Here is a 17819-nt window from a genome sequence, read left to right as displayed (position 1 = left end):
AGAACATGCATTAGTGAAACAAAGACTAAGCAAATCCTGGAAGAAACCATTGTTTTTGATCTATGTAAACACCGTATCTCTTAGGCCATGTTATTCTACTTGTGGCAAGATTGAAGATACCGCAATTTGAAGGACGATCAAAATCCGGCCAAAGATCATCTTCAACGAAACAGATTGAATCCCTCTTGATTCCATCACCAACATCATGAACTTGTGCTCTCATTGTAACCCCATGACCAAAGATCAACATCTCATTCATCATCTCCAATAGAATGCACTCTCTCCCATTTGCCACTTTCAAGATTCATCTTAAAGATGTAAAACAAAAGTTCCTCTTCATTAGTCTCCTTTTGTTTCCGTTTTTTTAAGCTCAGATTTTAAGAACCTCTCCTGATTCTGCAATCACTATTTTCCTCTTCCAAATGTATTCCTGCGGTTTCTCATCGAAGCGAAATGGATGATTCGAATACGGGTTTGTCAATCCTTCTTCTTTGGGAGAATCTCCAGAGAAATCATAAATCTTGATGTGATGATCCAAAGTATACAGATAAAGCTTGCTGTTCTTATAAGCCATATCGAAAATACTTCCACTGTTTTGATTCCACTTCGAATCATATCCTTTCTTGAGTGAGAACAAGTATTTCTGTTTGAAAAATTAATCCAAGCAACGAAATAATCCTTTGTTCTCTCGTTTATCCACAGAACAGCTGTTGTTTTGCATTCTTCGTTGTCGTCGTTAAAGAGTGTTCCCTACAGCCCTTTCGTCTAATAGATGGAATCTTGATCGTTTTGATCGTTAACAGGTTCAAAATATAGAAATCGAGACCAGAATCTACCAGTAGGAGACAATTCCCGGAGCTAGCCATACAATATCTTCCGTTCAAGCGACGACGGAGGACTCTTGTTTTGAAACTTTCGTCTTCTTTGTGATCAAACAACGTTAAGGTATGTGACCTGCCATGGACGCAGAGACTGACTCACGCATGTTTTCCAAACGGAATACCAATCTGAACAAACGGTTTTTGCTCGATGAAAATCAATAGAGCTCAAGCTTTCCAGGATCGGTCGCAAAAGATCAGGACAAAGCTTGGACCAATCTTGATTTTCAGAAGCTCCTTGTCTCTTCTCTTCTTTCACCAAATCGTTCGGCGTCTCCATGTCTGCGCTTACGTGCCTCACACTCTAGTTGACCTAATGTTTGGATTTAGGGTTAAGAACCACGGAAACCCTAATTAATGCGAGACGTATATATTTATACTGACGATATAACATCAAAACCCATCGATTAAAATTTAACCAATGATATATTTGAACATGTTGCTCACTTTACCTTCATACAAGAGTACCGTATCTTACAAGTTTATAAACCAAAGTTGTGAAGCTTTTAGTCTGTAGATGTTTCTGTGGAATGCATTTTTAGTCATTTTCGATGTCCCGATGAGGCCATCAGAACCGCGACTGCAGCTATGAACATAAATAGCATACTGATAAGAAGTGTATATGTTTTTCTTGATGATCTTTTGTATTCTCCAAACAGCAGTATCCCCCAAAATGTTTATTTTCAATCTTTAAATCATTGAACAGAAAAGAGGTCTTAAACCTGAACAGCTCCTGCAGCAGCATAACCAGCGGCTTGACCGCCCATAAACTGAAGACCATTACCAAATCCACAGAGAAATCCAGCCAAGAAAGACCAGCCTCGACCGTTCCAGTCATTTAGGTAAGCCTTGAAAGATGATCTTGGGAGACCAAGTATAGGCCAATAGAGAAATATGATGTTTAGTATCAGACCAACCCCAAATGAAGAGATGGAGAAGTAGAAGAAGGCTGTGTACACATTGAGTTTTGGAACTCCATGTTTCAAAGTGTGCCAACTCCATGTTTCAAAGTGTGCCATTGATCGTTTGTCGCTAAGCTTACTGCAGGTGAGATTAGAGAGAAACAGATACCGGCAAAGAATGTTATCGCCAGTCCAATTATTGTGCTTTTCCCAAAAACCTGTCAACGCAAATCTTGAGTATCAGTGAATATCAGTTATTTCTGTTTAGGAAAATGCTGTGTGTATTATTATTAACCTTTATGGCTCTTTGTTTCTCAACCTCAATAAGAAAATCTGCAGTCCCTACTTTTGCTTTTCCTTCTTTTATAGAACTTGTTTCCATTTGGAAGGAAGAAGTAGTCTCTAAACTGAAACAAGATCAGATTAGGTTAAAAACCAAACCAAAAGAAAACAAAACAAAGACCTAGTATAGTGAATCTTTTTTTAACCTTTTGAATCCTTGGAGTTTGGATTTGTTATCAGCTGCATTTGATTTATGAACAGCAGAACCGAAACAAACAGCGATCAAGAAACAAGCGACCCCCGGGAAAAGGACCTCAGCTCTGTTGATTCTATCATCCAAGAAATAGTTCAAAGTTGTGCCTGTTGTTGAAAACAAAAGAGTTAATAAGAACAGAGGAAAAAAATCAGTTAAGAGTAGTTGAAGAGAAGAGTTTACCGATAACAACGGCGATACTAGCTGTGATGACTTCAGTGACAGATAACCCAACAAAAGCCCAAGCATATTGTGTTGCTAAGGTCCCAAGGCTAAGAAATATTCCTCCAGCCATTGCAAACATCACAGACGGCCAATTATCCTGTGACAAAAAAACTTTGCATTTCAAAAACCAACAACAAATATGTGTATGAATGTATGTGTAACTGACTTGAGAAAGCTGTGTGGTGAAATTTGGTCTGCTTGGACTTATTTCGCCTAGTGTAAACGCTATGATAACTGCAGCTAACAGGTTTGTCAGTGTGTAGTCAAGATAAGTATGTTGAGGAAGTCTACCGCGTCTTTCGGTTAGAGTCATGATTGCTGGCCATGTCCCTAAGAAGAGCAGAGCCAAGAGCATACAAGTGATTGTTCCTCCTTTGCTCTCTATCACATACATTTTATAAAATCACCAAATCCCACTGCATCAAAGTAAAGAAGTGAGATTCTTCTGTTATCATATCATTGATCTCTCGTGATAAAAATGAAGCTAGTTGTCTTAAGAAAGGTTCTTTAGAACATTAACACAAGACACATGCTGATACAAGAAGATCTCTATAAAACTCAAACCTTATATTCCATTAAATTTCCCTATTGACTAGGTTTCTTGAAAGAGATTACCTTATTAAAGCTTTTGTCTTAACTTTGACTTTGAGGAAGACCAGAGAACAACAGATACAGAAGAAAAAAAACTTAGTCTCTCATTTGATTGGCAGATCCAGATTCAGGAAGAAGTTAGTTTCCCATTTTCTATAAAATAAATAAATCTCAAGTTGCCATAAACTATAGTTTTCTTTCTCTGATGTGTAAACAAAGACAATACAACCAATTGTTGTTAGCAAAGCCCTAAGACAGAAACCAACAAAGAAAACACTTTGGTTAAATATAAACAAAGACTTGAACATGTTGCAGCCATTGGTGAAGTAACTCTTCCTTCAATGGATCCTTTTAGCAGTTTAACTTGAAGAAGTTTCAGTGAATTTCATTTTCTATGTCCCGAGGAAGCCATAAGAACCGCGACAGCGACTATGAACATAAGAAGCATACTGATGAGAAGTGTATATGTTTTTCTTGATGATCTTCTATATTCTCCAAACAACAATATCCCCCAAAATGTACTCACAAGTGGAAGTGCCTGAAACATATTCAAATCATAATAAGTAAAACATATTTCACTCTTAAATCATGGAACAGAGGATTTGTTTATTGTCTAAACCTGAACAGCGTCTGCAGCTGCATAGCCTGCGGCTTGACCACCCATGAACTGAAGACCATTGCCAAATCCACATAGAAATCCAGCCAAGAAAGACCAGCCTCGACCGTTCCAGTCATTCAAATAAGCCTTGAAAGAAGATCTTGGGAGACCAAGTATAGGCCAATAGAGAAATCTGATGTTAAGTATCAGAGCAACTACAAATGCAGAGATGGAGAAGTAGAAGAAGGCAGTGTACACATTTAGTTTTGGAACTCCATGTTTTAATGTGTGCCATTGATCGTTTGTTGCTAAGTTGAATGCAGGTGAGAACAGAGAAAAGCAGATACCGGCAAAGAAAGTTATCACCAATCCGATTATTGTGCTTTTGCCAAAGACCTGTCCTCAATGCCAATCATGAATCTTCAGAGAACATATATACATATCAGTTATATCTGTTAGGGTAAAGGAAGAGTAGTATGTTTCAACCTTTATAGCTCTTTGCTTCTCAAGCTCTATGAGAAAAGCTGCAGTCCCTTCTTTCGCTTTCCCTTTTGTTAACCCGTTGCTTGCAGAAATTGTTTCCATTTCGAAGGAAGAAGTAGTCTCTAAACTGAAACAAGATCAAGATTAGTACCAAACCAAACCAAACGGAAACAACAATAGATATGAATCTTTTTCAAACCTTTTGAAATTTTGGAGTTTGGTTTTGTTATCAGCAGCATTGGATTTATGAACAGCGGAACCGAAACAAACAGCGATCAAGAAACAAGCGACCCCCGGGAAAAGGACCTCAGCTCTGTTGATTCTATCATCCAAGAAATAGTTCAAAGTTGTGCCTGTACTAGAAAACAGAAATGGTCATAAGAACAGAGAAGAAACAGAGGAAAAAATCAGTTAAGAGTAGTTGAAGAAAGAAGAGTGTACCGATAACAACAGTGATACTAGCTGTGATGACTTCAGTAACTGATAAACCAACATAAGCCCAAGCATATTGTGTTGCTAAGTTTCCAAGGCTAAGAACTATTCCTCCAGCCATTGCAAACATCACTGACTGCCAATTATCCTATGATAAAAAAAAAAACCGCGGTTATACAATAGTTTTCGACAAGATGTCTAAGGAGAAGTAAGAAGATGTGACTGACTTGAGAGAGCTGTGTAAAGAAATTTGGTCTGCTCGGACCTATTTCTCCTAGTGTCAACGCTATGATCACTGCAGCTAACAGATTTGTGAGTGTGTAGTCAAGATAAGTGTGTTGAGGAAGTCGACCGCGTCTTTCGGTTAGAGTCATGATTGCTGGCCATGTCCCTAAGAAGAGAAGAGCCAAGAGCATACATGCAATTGCTCCTCCTTTGCTCTCTATCATATACATCTTTCTATCTCTCTTTTATATACTTATAAAAATCATGAAAAAAACTCTGCACCAAACAAGATTCTTTTGGTTATCTGATCTTCGACACACATTAATGATCGATCAAACTCAAATTGAGGATTGTGATCTTTAGACAACCGCAAAGGCAAGGCAAGAGTCAAAATCTATTGGGTTTCTAGAGAAGCAATGAAGAACAGAGAGAGTACTAAAAAGTAAACATCTTTGACTAATAATGAGTTTCTTGAAAGAGATTATTATTACCTTTTGGAAGCTTCTGTTCTAACTCTAACAAAGAACAAAGACAGAACAAGAGAGAACAACTTTTGATTCTTCCCTTTGGGGAGATTCAGAATAATTGCTAGTGGCTCTCATATTATTGGCAGATTCGGATTCCATGAGATATGACACCTTCCTCGATATATTTTTCAAGATAATTTTGTAGTATAAAATAAATAAAATGAATCTCGAGTTGCGTTCCGATTAGGTTCCTAGTTGATCATAAGTCAACGGCTGACACAATCTTGTCTTAAAATCATTATAAAAAAAAAAATTCAAAACAAAAAGGTGAAGTAAAAGTATGTAACAATAATCAATAATCTTGATGTAGTGGCGCAAAGTATACTGATAAAGCTTGCTGTTCTTGTAAGCTAAATCCCCAAACATCGGAGCTGATGTCCCATACTTATCATTCCAGTTCCACCAAGAATCATCTCCTTTCTTGTATGTGAACAAATAACTGTTGTGTAAAGTCCAAGCAATTAAATAATCCACTGTCCTCTCATCTATCCAAGACCAACTGATCTTGTTATTCCCAACATGTGTTTGGACACGCAATACTTACCAAAAGGATGGAGGACGAACCATCCCCACTTGCCTTGTCTATTATAGTATCTGCTTGGCTCGAATCTTATTTTTCCACCGCGAACTGACGACTCCATTGACGGAAGATTGATCTTTAATAAGATTCGAATCAAGACGAGACTTGTTAAAGTTTCAAATCCTTAAACTCTAGAAACTCTAGATCGTAATGATAGAATCGATTACGTAACTACAAAGAGAAGATAAGAATCGTTATGTTTAGATCAACATAGATATAAGCAACCGATGACCAAGAGATCAACATTGATCTCTTCCTCTGGCACATCACAAGGCCAATTCTCTCTCGAGAAATATCACAACATAAAAAGCATAAAATCCCCAGATAAGAACAGAGTCAGTATTTATAGAAGAAGAGTTTCAAGGCCTCTAACTGGAAAGAGTATTTGCCCTCATTTGTTAAGTCAACTCAGTCAACACAGTAGTTGACTTCCTCTTTTCTCTTCTCAGCTTCGCTTAGCCCAATCTTCTCAGCTTCTTTCTCTAGTAGTCGACCTTATAAACCTATCAAGAATCTACCATCAAGAGCCAGTTTCCGGAGCTAGCCATATAATAGCTATTGTCAGAGAGTCCGAGGAGTTTTGTCCCGTAAATCTTGTCTTCACCGGGATCAAACAAACTGGAAGAATCATCATCGTAGTATATGATCCGCCATGGATACAGAGGCCGTTTCACGCATGTTTTCCAAACGAAATACCAATCTGAGCAAACGAGTTTTGCTTGGTGGTAGTCAATAGAGTTCAAGCTTTCAATGATTTTTCGCAAAAGGTCAAGACAAAGCTTGGACCAGTCGTGATGATGAGATACTTTTGGTCAGTTTTCTTCTCTCATCAAATCGTTACGCGCATCCACCTTGATGATCTTTAGGTAAATAAAGATCAATATTTTCATGGTCTTTTGCAAAGATCGCGCGGGACAAATTAAAGTTTGGACCAACCGTGATTATCAAACACTTTTGGTCTTTTCTCTTCTCTCATCGACATATCCATGTCTGCGCCTACTTGCCCTATACGCTAAAGTAACTAAGGTTTTGTTTTAGGGATTAGAACGAACGCCTATTAAGTTTAACTATTTTTATACATTTACATATAAGTAAGGTTCCCTCAAACTCATACCGTAAAAAACTGACAAGTGGTGTTTGATTCATTTGACATATGTCATTCCTCTCAAATTTAAATATACTATTTTTATATTTACTCAATCTAATAATAGTTTTATACTAAACAAATCTATTGAATTATTCTAGTGAATAACTTCCCTGCATATTAGATCTTCTCGATAGCCAGATAGTTGGTGGTCGTATATCAGCTAAAGAGCTTACTTTTGTTGTTGTCTTAATATTTTTGCAATGCTCTTTTTACAATGAGAAATTCCTAAAAATAGCATTAAAACTGGTTTTATGGACAATAATAGCACACATTCCATAAACTTTCAAAAATAGCACTACTTGACTTATTATGAAGTTTTTTTCTAAAAGTATTATCACTAATTTATTTTTTGAATAATATCATAATTTTTATATAAAATCTATTCAACCAAAATAAATTAGAAATAAATTAAAATATTATATTTGGATTCTCTATTTTCAATTTAGGGTATATATTTCAACCATTTAAAAACAAATTGATTCATTTTAATATTAGTTTATGGTATTATATTTGAGTTCCCTATTTCTAATTTAGGGTATATATTTTCACCATTTAAAGGAGATTTTTCATTTTAATATTAGTTTGTGGTATTATATTTGGGTTATCTATTTCTAATTTAGGATATATATTTCTACAATTGTTTTATTCAATTTAATATTAGATTAGTGTTTGCTCTCATTTTTATTTTCAATCTTATATTTTAGTTAAGTTTAATTGAACTTTATCGTGCTATTTGTGAAATCTCAGAAATATTGTGCTAATTTTGGAAAAAAACTCTTTTTTGGTGCTATTTTTGTCAATTGTCTTTTTATAATTAACTAGATAAGGCCCGCCTAAATAGGCGGGTGAGAAAAAAAAAATGCTAATTTTAATTTATGATATATGAGCTCTAAATCGTAGTTAACACACTTTTTATATTTAATATAATATTTAAAAGAAAAAACAAATTTCAATCTTACACATTCTATTTTGCTAATTTTAACTAAAGAAAATATTTATTTTAGGATAGGTGTATCATGAATACGAACATCAGATTTCTCAAAAAATATTATATAGCCAATTACATCGGTATGACAAAACAACATTAAATTTAAATAAATCTATACTTACTTAAAATTTGAAATTTGAAATTCAGTATATGTACCTATAACTGTTGTGTCATATCTTACAATTTTGCAAAATCCTTGTTTTGTTTTGCTAATTTTAACTAAAGAAAATATTTATTTTATGATAGATGTATCATGAATACGAACATCAGATTTATCAAAAATATTTGTTTAATATATAAATTTATAAACATTAAACAACTTATTGAAATTTGAAATTTGAAATTTGAAATTCAGTATATGTATTGTCTAATTGTTGTGTCATATCTTTCCATTTTGCAAAATCCTTGTTTTGATTACACATTTGTTTATAAATTTATCTTCTTTACTTTTGAATCTTTTTTATTATTTAATTATAAGAGACATAGTTTTTTGGGAAATTCTTCAAAATAGCACTAAAACAAGTTTTATGGACAATAATAGCACACACTCCATAAACTTCCAAAAATAGCACTAATTGACTTACTCTAAAGTTTTTGTTCTAAAAATATTATCACTAATTTACTTTTTGAGAAATTCCCACAAATAGCACACTTTTAAGTTTTTTGAAAAAAATAGCATTAAAAAGTTTTTTAGACATAAATAGCACTCAAATAATTATTTGAGAAATTCTTAAAAGTAACACAAAAACAAGTTTTATGGACAATAATAATACCACAATTTTATATAAAAATATATTCAACCAAAATAAATTAGAAATAAATTTAAAATATTATATTTGGGTTCTCTATTTCTAATTTAGGGTATATATTTCCAACTATTTAAAAGAAATTTTGATTCATTTTAATATTAGTTTATGGTATTATATATGGGTTTCCTATTTTCAATTTAGGGTTTATATTTTCAATCATTTTAAAGAGATTTTTCATTTTAAATTAGTTTGTAGTATTATATTTGGGTTTTTTATTTCCAATTTAGGGTATATATTTTCACTATTTAAAAGTTTTTTGATTCAATTTAATATCAGTGTTTGCTCTCATTTTTATTTGGGGGGGGGGGGGGAATTGATACAAATGGTAGTAAAAAAACTTTATTATTTAATTAATTTATAGAGAATTAAAAACTTTTATATGCTTTTTTTGGAAGTTTCAAAAGAAAGTGTCATTTTTGGAATAATAAAGTTTTTTTGTGCCATTTGTGTCAATCTCCCTTTATTTTTTCAATAATACCACAATTTTTATATAAAATATATTCAACCTAAATAATTAAAAATAAATTGAAAATATTATATTTGGGTTCCCTATTTCTACTTTAGGGTATATATTTTCACCATTTAAAAGAGAATTTTCATTTTAGTATTAGTTTGTGGTATTATATTTGGGTTCTCTATTTCCAATTTAGGGTATATATTTCCATTATTTTTAAAAACTTTTGATTCAATTTAATATTAGATTAGTGTTTGCTCTCATTTTTATTATTTTTCTTTTATTATTTAGTTAAGTTTAATTGAATTTATAGTACTATTTGTAAACTTTTAAAAATGTTGTGCTAATTTTGGAAGAAAAACTTCTTTTGGTGCTATTTTTGTCAATTGCCCTAGTTTTTTTTATATTTATCTTCTTTACTTTTTAAAAATAAATTTACTATTTTAAAATTTTCTAACTATATAAAAGGAAAATTTTGTTTGGCACGTGGTAAAATCCGAGATCGTTAGATTTGACACGTGGCACATCTCGTAAGTTACTAAATTTGAAAATCATACTTTATATATTAAGATTCTTTACTTTTTAATAATAAATTTACATATTTTAAAATGTTTTGCTAAATAAAAGAAAAATGTTATTTGGCACATGGATAATCTGAGATCGTTAGATTTGACACGTGGCACATCTCGTAAGTTACTAAATTTGAAAATCATACTTTATATATTAAGATTCTTTACTTTTTAATAATAAATTTACATATTTTAAAATGTTTTGCTAAATAAAAGGAAAATGTTATTTGGCACATGGTAAAATCTGAGATTGTTAGATTTGACACATTGCATGATCTCATGAGTTACTAACTTTGAAAACCATACTTTATAATGAAACTAGATAAATCTCGCCTAAATAGGCGAGTGTTAGATATAAATTTATTCAAATATTTATCGATAATATTAAAAATTTGAATAGTAAATAGTGATCCACCTACTTTTTCTAATATTTAATTAAGTAATTTAACTATCTCTTTCATCATATTAAACTGCCTTTTAATTCTATACTCTCCAACTTATTGATGATATTTGAATTTTAAATAGTAACTCATATTTTTCAGTATTTAATTTAATATTTCTTTAAACTAAATTTCAATCTTACAAATTCGATTTTACAATACAATTTAAATATCTTTTTATCATAATACAATACAATTTAATTCGATTGTATATAATTCAAATACAATCCAATTTTGCAATACAAATACAATTTAATTATATACACTCCATCTTATTGTTAGTTTTCCTTTTTAATTAAGAAAATTATAAGTTAAATTTTTAGATATAGAAATATAAATTAGTATTTTTAAAAGAAACTTTTTTGACATATATCAACATCTCAATGATAGACCTGACACGTGTCATGAGCTCGTGAATGAGTAACTTTCAAAACCGTACTTTATATAATAAGATTTTTCAAATGGGTATAAATAATTTATTTTTCAAATTGGTACTATTTAACAATTTTAACAAATTAAATTAATGTTAAATAAATTATTTTGTTATTTTAAACTTCAGTGGTCTTTTTAATTAGTTATTATCCATACTAATGATTTTTTTTTAAATTAATACATGCGAGATTTATTTAATTGACCAATAACACATGTAAAATCAAATTTGTTAATTTTATATGTATATAGACATAAAAATTAGTATATGTAAATTTATTTACTTTTTTTTAGGTTTTCTATTGTTTTAAGAGAATAAAGAAGGTAAATCTTTAATGACACATGTAAACATCTTATCATTAGACTTGCCACGTGTCATGATCTCGTGAGTTACTAAGTTTCGAAACCCTACTTTATATAGTACTTTTTGTATTTTTCAATGTAATATAGTATTTTAATTTTTGAAAACAATAGTTTATCTACGTTAGGCCCGCCTATCTAGGCGGGTTTAAAAAATAATTATAAATTTTTATCGATGATATTTAAATTCTAAATAGTAAATGATCGTTTGGTCCCAATTGGTCTAAGACTCACCAATATCTTACGATGAGACATCGGGCTACCTAGCAAGAGTCAATAAATTGGTGGATCTATGAGAGACGCTTCTAATTCTTTTCTTTGTCAGGTCTTTTTAAAAAAATATATTTAATTTAGTAAAGTTGTTTTAAATCGAATTTTAATCTTACAATTTTCATTTTACTATACACTTAATGAATTTAGCTATATCTTATTAATGATATTTAAATTTTAAATAGTAGTCAACACACTTTTTCTATATTTTATTTAGTAATTTTCTAAAAACCAAAATTTTAATATTGCACATTCTATTTTACTATACAATTTAACTATCTATTTCATCATAATAATCCTGATTTTGATTATGCACACGTTATTTTAATGGATAAGTGTTAAATTTTATATCAAAATAATACATATATCGTATCAAATCAATATAATTACTTCATATTACAATAATTAACAAATACCAAAAGATAATTAACCAAAAAAAAAAAAATGTTTTGGAAAATAAATATTGTTTAAGATATAGTTTTGCTATATTCTATAATCTCATAAATTAGTTTTACCTAATGTCAAACTCATATAAAATGACTTCAAATTTATAAATAAAACATTAAAATTTTATATTAACATTTTCATCAAATAATCAAAAAATCAATCCCTCTAAGCCCTATTTTCCTAATTTTTGGTGTTTTCACTAATGGCCACATGCATTAAAATTCTTAGACTAAAAAATAAGTATAACCATAAAAATATTCTCATTGAGTATTCAAATAAAATACTACATTACATTGAAAAATACAATTTTATCCAATTAAATTAATGTTAAATAAATTATTTTGTTATTTTAAAGTTCAGAGGTCTTTTTAATTAGTTATTATTCATACTAATGATTTTTTTAAAACATTAATACATTATAGATTTATTTAATTGACCAACAACACATCTAAAATCAAATTTGTTAATTTTCTTTGTGATCAATAAAAATAATTATATATATATAGACATAAAAATTAGTATACGTAAATTTGTTTACTTTTTTTAGATTTTCTATTTTAAGAGAATAAAAATTTTAAATGTTTAATAACACATGTAAACATTTTCTCGTTAGACGTATCACGTGTCGTAATCTCGTGAGTTACTAACTTTCAAAACCGTACTTTATATAATAATATTAATTTTTCTAATAATGTATCAATTTTCAATATTTCATATAATTACAATAACATTATAATTTCTCAACAAAATAATTTTTTAGGAATTAAAGAATAAAATGTTAGTTTTATAACTTTCAAGCCAAAGATCAAATAATTTTTCTTTAAAATATATGAATAGATTATAATATTTGTTTGTTGAAAATATGATATTTATTTCTCTTTAATAATAATCATAATCATAATTTATTGCATATTTATTCTTTAAAATGTTTAACTCCCATAATGTTTGACTAAAAAAAATAACTCAACTTATCTTATATAAAAATTGTTACAAAAATACTATACAAATGATGGTTTAAAATAAAAATTAACATTAAATTAATTTAAAACATGTGCTTCCCCTACAATTATTTCCTATTTTCATTATTATAAAATAAATAATTTACATAATGTGATTTTTATTACACTATTTTTACTTATGATGTCTCATTTACCCAAGATTAAATAATACAGATTTTAAAAAAAAAAGATAATTACATAAAACAGATTCAATTGCCTTTGTCAATACAAATGTATAATTGAATGAAAAATAAAAGATTCTAATGACCACAAAAAAATAGGAAAAAAAGAAGAGAGAGAGACATATGAGAGCTATAGGAGGAAGAAAATTGGAATGAAACCTCAAATTAAACCTCATAATGTATAATTGAAGTTTCAAACAAACATATAATTGACTCATTTATTAAATTGCATGTTAATGGCCTAACTCACTACATGTAACGTTTACATATTTATTTATAATTAGGGAATGTGACCCGTTTACGTACTTTTAGAGAATATTATTCTGTTTGAGGCACTTTCTAGGGAATTGACACTTTTTATACTAACCCTCAATTCAATTAAACGTAATTAGAAATAAAGGAAATCTCTCTAGCCCTCTCTCTCTCTCTCTTTCTCTCTCTCTCCCCCCTTCCATGATTCCTCTTATCGATTATGGCGGCGGCTCACCAGATATCGGTAGTACCAATTCTGCAAACAAATGGAAGAAGCTTCTTCAAAAATTCGATCTCGATTATCTCAGAAATTTGGTAAAAGTTCTATATCCATAAGGTCTTGGAGGTAGCGGTCTCTGCAACCCGTAAGAAAAACAACAAATAATTTTTTGGTATCCATAATAACGAGTCCTTTTAAATATATCCATTCGAAAACCTTTCTACTGATCCATATTCATTCTATATACCATGTCCATAATAACAAGAGATTCGATTAACCGTGGTTTGTAAAGAAACCAAAGTTCTATGTCCACAAGGTCTTGGAGGTGGAGGTATCTACAAACTGAAAGAAAAATTAACAAACAATTTTTTGGTGTCTATAATAACGAGTCCATTTATATATATCCATTCGGAAACATTTCTACTGATGCATATCTATTCTATATATACCATGTCCATAATAACAGGAGATTTGATTAACCGTGGTTTGTAAAAAAACCAAAGTTTCATGTTCGTAAGGTCTTGAAGGTGGAGGTCTCTGCAAACTGAAAGAAAAATCAACAAACAATTTTTTGGTATCCATATTATGTCCATTTAAATATATCCATTCGGAAACCTTTTTACTAATCTATGTCCATAATAACAGGAGATTTGATTAACAGAAATCTCGATGCTACGTAGGTGAAACGAGTTTTACCCATGAGAGAGAGCAAAAATCAAATCAATCCGCCATTGTTGAAGAAGAAGAAGTTTCTTAGAGAATTGGATCTCAAATTTATGTCAAAACTTAGATTTAAATTGCAAAATAAATCACAATCTGAAAGAAACCAAGGGCTCGTACTCTCCAATTAAGATAATTTATTCTTTGACTTGAGATTGAAATTACAAAACAAAAATCAAATTACCAGAGCCACACATTTGCTCAAGGCGGTGGAGGAGCCTGTGACGGAGGTGGTGGCGGATATCGCAAGAGAGGCGGTAATGAATACGGAGGAGGTGGTGGTTACGAGAGACATAGCAGAGGTTACAGATCTGGTGGAGGTTGTGGTGGAAAAGGATAGGGTGGTGGTGGCCGTGAGGGATGTGGCTAAGGAGGAGGTGGCGCTGGAAGTTACTGAGGAGGCGTAGTGGAGTTTGGTAATCAAAGATAGTGTAGTTTATTGTCACTGTTAGATTGTTGAGAGATATGGAAGATGATGATAAAGCCTATAAGATTTAAATTTGAATTTTGAATATTGAGGTTGTCCTCTAATATTTGATTTTGATTCTGGAAAAAGAGAGAGAGGAAGAAGAGAAGTAAGAGATGGTGAAGAACAAAATAAATATTGCTAAAGAGAAAGAGAAAATAAGATTAAGGGCAAATTGGACCATTTAACAAGCCAAAGTGCCTTCTCTTTTGAAAGTGCATAAACGACAAATATTTTTGTAAAAGTGTCCCATAGTGTAATATTCTCTTATAATTATTACCCATACTGATTATACCTTAATAATTTTACTATTTTGATATAAATAACAAATATATATCTTCTATAATCAGTAATCTGAACTAGTCAGTCTCTATACACATGAGTAATCTGAACTATCTATAAACTAAACTTATTGATGATATTTGAAGTTTAAATAATAATTCACATACTTTTCAATATTTAATTTAGTATTTCTTTAAACCAAATTTCAAACTTACAAATTCGATTTTACAATACAATTTCAATATCTATTTTACTTTAATAAATATAATTTAATTCTACATCTTATTGGAAATTTTTGAAAATTGAAAGCCTATGATTTAAGATGACTTTTAATGAAAACCCCTCCAACTTGACTAAAGATCTCACAGAATGTCGGTTCAAAAGAAAAAAGAAATCATATAAAAATCGGTTAAATGTAATGAAAAACGTCAGATTATATATAAATTTATCTATAATTGTTTATCTGTCCTTCAAATAATTAAAAATATTTATTTTGATGTTTACAAATAATGATGTGTTTTAAAAAGACAATTTAGTTAATTAAAATTTTTGAATGCACTAATTGTTTTGTTTTTTGTGAATATGGTATGTTTTACTATTAAAAAAAAAATTTAAAATATTCATTTTTTTTTTTTTGCAAAAATTGAAATGCATGTAAATTGTCTTGAAAGTCGAAAGACATCATGTTAGTACCCAATTTTTAAATGATCAACAATACTTGTAAATGTAAATAAATTATTCTCTTTAAGAACTTAAAACAACAAAAAGAAATTGATGTTTTATCATATAATGTATAGTAAAATTAAGAGTTTAAAGTTAAAATATCATATTATTGAGTTGTTTCCTTAAATTTGATTTGTATATATTGTAAAACAAATTAAGAGCAAAGAAATTTTTTGTCACCTTGAAGGTTTTTTTTACAGGATTTACCCTTAAAAGTTATGATGTTAAAACAATTAATGCGCAATATATTTTTGTATAATAATACATTTAAATTATACAAATTAATTTTTTTTATTATGGTTATTTGCTTCAACAATTTAAGAATATTGTTAAATTTCTTTTTTTATTAGATATTCCATGAATTCATTACACAAGAGTTTTCAATATGGGCTAATTGAAAATATAAATTATTATTTTCATTATAATAAGCCATGAAATAAAATTCCAATTTTGTTTTATTTTAATTATTTAGTATAAATATAGTATGACTTTAATTTTTTAAGCTTATATGTCTTAAGTTAACTATTAGTCTATTATATAAGCTTTTATAGACTGAAACCTTTAATTTTTATATAAGTAATTTAAGTTATATAACAATTGTTATTTCTAAAACTCCAAACAAATAAGTCATGAAATAAAATTTCCAAACTTTTCTGTTTGATTATTTAGCATTTTTTACTTCAAATAATGAAAAAGTAGAGTCCAAAATATTATAAGCTGTTACATTTTAAAACCTCAATTTATTATATAAATAATTTTAAAGATATTTAATTTTATTTATTTATTTTCATGATATTGATTGTAAATCAAAAGAACTAATAATAACAAACACATAAGCCATTTTATAAATATTGTAGTCAATAAAAAATATTTTCTTTATATATAAACCATTTTACAAATAATATTTACAAACACGTAAGTCATTTTATAAATATTATTTATTGTAGTCAATAAATTAGTTAAGAATATATATTATATTAAAATTCATCAATTTATATGATAACTAAACACCTAAAGCTAGACTGTGAGGAAACGGAAAATTGCCAAAGTTACGGCGCAAATTCGTAAATACCAAAAGTTACGGGGCATCGTAAATAACGAAAGTTGTGGGGCAAACGCGTAAATACAGAAAGTTTTGGGGCAAATTCGTAAATACCGAAAGTTATGGGGTAAATTCGTAAATACCGAAAGCTATGGGGCAAATTCGTAAATTACGAAAGTTGTGGGGCAACCACGTAAATATCGAAAGTTGTGGGGGAAATTCGTAAATAACGAAAGTTGTGGGGCAAATTCGTAAATACCAAAAGTTAAGGGGCAAATTCGTAAATACAGAAAGTTGTGGGGCAAATACGTAAATACCGAAGTTGTGGGGCAAATTCGTAAATATACAAAGTTATTTGGCAAATTCGCAAATACCAAAAGTTGAGGGGCAAATTCGTAAATACAGAAAGTTGTGGGGCAAATTCGTAAATACAGAAAGTTGTGGGGCAAATTCGTAAGTTCCAAAAGATGTGGGGCAAATTCATAAATACTGAAAGATATGGGGAAAAATGGTAAAATCCGAAAGCTGTGGGGCAAATACATAAATTCCGAAAGTTGTGGGGCAAATTCGTTAATACTGAAAGCTATGGGCCAAATTCGTAAATTCCGAAAGTTGTGGGGAAAATTCGTAAATACTGAAAGATATGGGGCAAATTCGTAAATTCCGAAAGATGTGGGGCAAATTCGTAAATACCGAAAGTTATGGGGCAAATTCGTATATACCTAAAGTTCTGGGGTAAATTGGTAAATGCCGAAAGTCATGGGGCAAATTCGTAAATACCAAAAGTTGTGGGGTAAATTCGGAAATAACTAAAAGTACTGGGGCAAATTAGAGTATACCTAAAGTACTGGGGCAAATTTGTAAATACCTAAAGTAATGGGGCAAATTCGTATATACCAAATTTTTTATTTTCTTAAAATTTGATTTTAAAATAAAAAATAATAAGATTGTTTAACAATTAGTTTAGGTTATTTGTTTGTGTTTAAACTTTAAATTTAATATAAAAACATATTTGACCGAAAAACACAAGGCAAATAAGAAACTA

General features: G+C 30.0%; 6 protein-coding genes across 12 annotated transcripts; 1 reads left to right on the top strand and 5 right to left on the bottom strand.

The window, feature by feature from the left end:
• Positions 1-25: 25 nt before the first annotated feature.
• AT2G03610 (F-box family protein) lies at positions 26-1158 on the bottom strand (the record flags this gene model as incomplete). Its single annotated transcript, NM_126411.1, has 3 exons — positions 26-262; positions 386-622; positions 982-1158. The coding sequence occupies 3 exons, from the start codon at positions 1156-1158 to the stop codon at positions 26-28; spliced, it is 651 nt and encodes a 216-aa protein (NP_178459.1).
• Positions 1159-1401: 243 nt separating this feature from the next.
• UPS3 (ureide permease 3) lies at positions 1402-3244 on the bottom strand. Of its 6 annotated transcripts, none has more exons than NM_001335193.1 (6): positions 3156-3244; positions 2707-2956; positions 2499-2637; positions 2269-2422; positions 2076-2187; positions 1402-1998 (listed from the first exon to the last, which is right to left on the bottom strand). In NM_001335193.1, the coding sequence occupies exons 2-6, from the start codon at positions 2932-2934 to the stop codon at positions 1861-1863; spliced, it is 771 nt and encodes a 256-aa protein (NP_001324264.1). In that variant the 5' UTR covers positions 2935-2956; positions 3156-3244; the 3' UTR covers positions 1402-1860. The 6 variants fall into 6 exon arrangements, with proteins under 6 accessions (NP_001324264.1, NP_001189506.1, NP_001189505.1 ...); NM_001202577.1 differs by having other exon boundaries at positions 1402-1984; positions 3156-3186; NM_001202576.1 differs by having other exon boundaries at positions 1402-1984; positions 2100-2187; positions 3156-3186.
• Positions 3245-3251: 7 nt separating this feature from the next.
• On the bottom strand, positions 3252-5526 carry UPS1 (ureide permease 1). Of its 2 annotated transcripts, NM_001335192.1 has the most exons (7): positions 5361-5526; positions 4872-5145; positions 4654-4792; positions 4412-4565; positions 4216-4339; positions 3751-4125; positions 3252-3669 (listed from the first exon to the last, which is right to left on the bottom strand). In NM_001335192.1, the coding sequence occupies exons 2-7, from the start codon at positions 5097-5099 to the stop codon at positions 3517-3519; spliced, it is 1173 nt and encodes a 390-aa protein (NP_001324930.1). In that variant the 5' UTR covers positions 5100-5145; positions 5361-5526; the 3' UTR covers positions 3252-3516. The 2 variants fall into 2 exon arrangements, with proteins under 2 accessions (NP_001324930.1, NP_565303.1); NM_126409.4 differs by having other exon boundaries at positions 4872-5526.
• A 220-nt stretch (positions 5527-5746) lies between these two features.
• Positions 5747-6964, bottom strand: AT2G03580 (F-box family protein-like protein; the record flags this gene model as incomplete). Its single annotated transcript, NM_126408.1, has 4 exons — positions 5747-5835; positions 5941-6052; positions 6495-6676; positions 6913-6964. 4 exons carry the CDS (start codon positions 6962-6964, stop codon positions 5747-5749), a joined length of 435 nt encoding a protein of 144 aa, NP_178456.1.
• Positions 6965-13620: 6656 nt separating this feature from the next.
• AT2G03567 (uncharacterized protein) lies at positions 13621-14703 on the bottom strand (the record flags this gene model as incomplete). The annotated part of the gene is made up of 4 exons (NM_001335191.1): positions 14446-14703; positions 14022-14078; positions 13820-13876; positions 13621-13677 (listed from the first exon to the last, which is right to left on the bottom strand). Exons 1-4 carry the CDS (start codon positions 14554-14556, stop codon positions 13621-13623), a joined length of 282 nt encoding a protein of 93 aa, NP_001323640.1. The 5' UTR covers positions 14557-14703.
• Positions 14240-14668, top strand: AT2G03570 (uncharacterized protein; the record flags this gene model as incomplete). Its single annotated transcript, NM_126407.1, has 2 exons — positions 14240-14289; positions 14449-14668. 2 exons carry the CDS (start codon positions 14240-14242, stop codon positions 14666-14668), a joined length of 270 nt encoding a protein of 89 aa, NP_178455.1.
• Positions 14704-17819: the final 3116 nt, after the last annotated feature.

This window comes from Arabidopsis thaliana, chromosome 2, assembly GCF_000001735.4.
Source record: "Arabidopsis thaliana chromosome 2, partial sequence".
NCBI classification, from domain to species: Eukaryota; Viridiplantae; Streptophyta; class Magnoliopsida; order Brassicales; family Brassicaceae; genus Arabidopsis; species Arabidopsis thaliana.
This window is presented reverse-complemented; position numbering and strand designations above follow the sequence as displayed.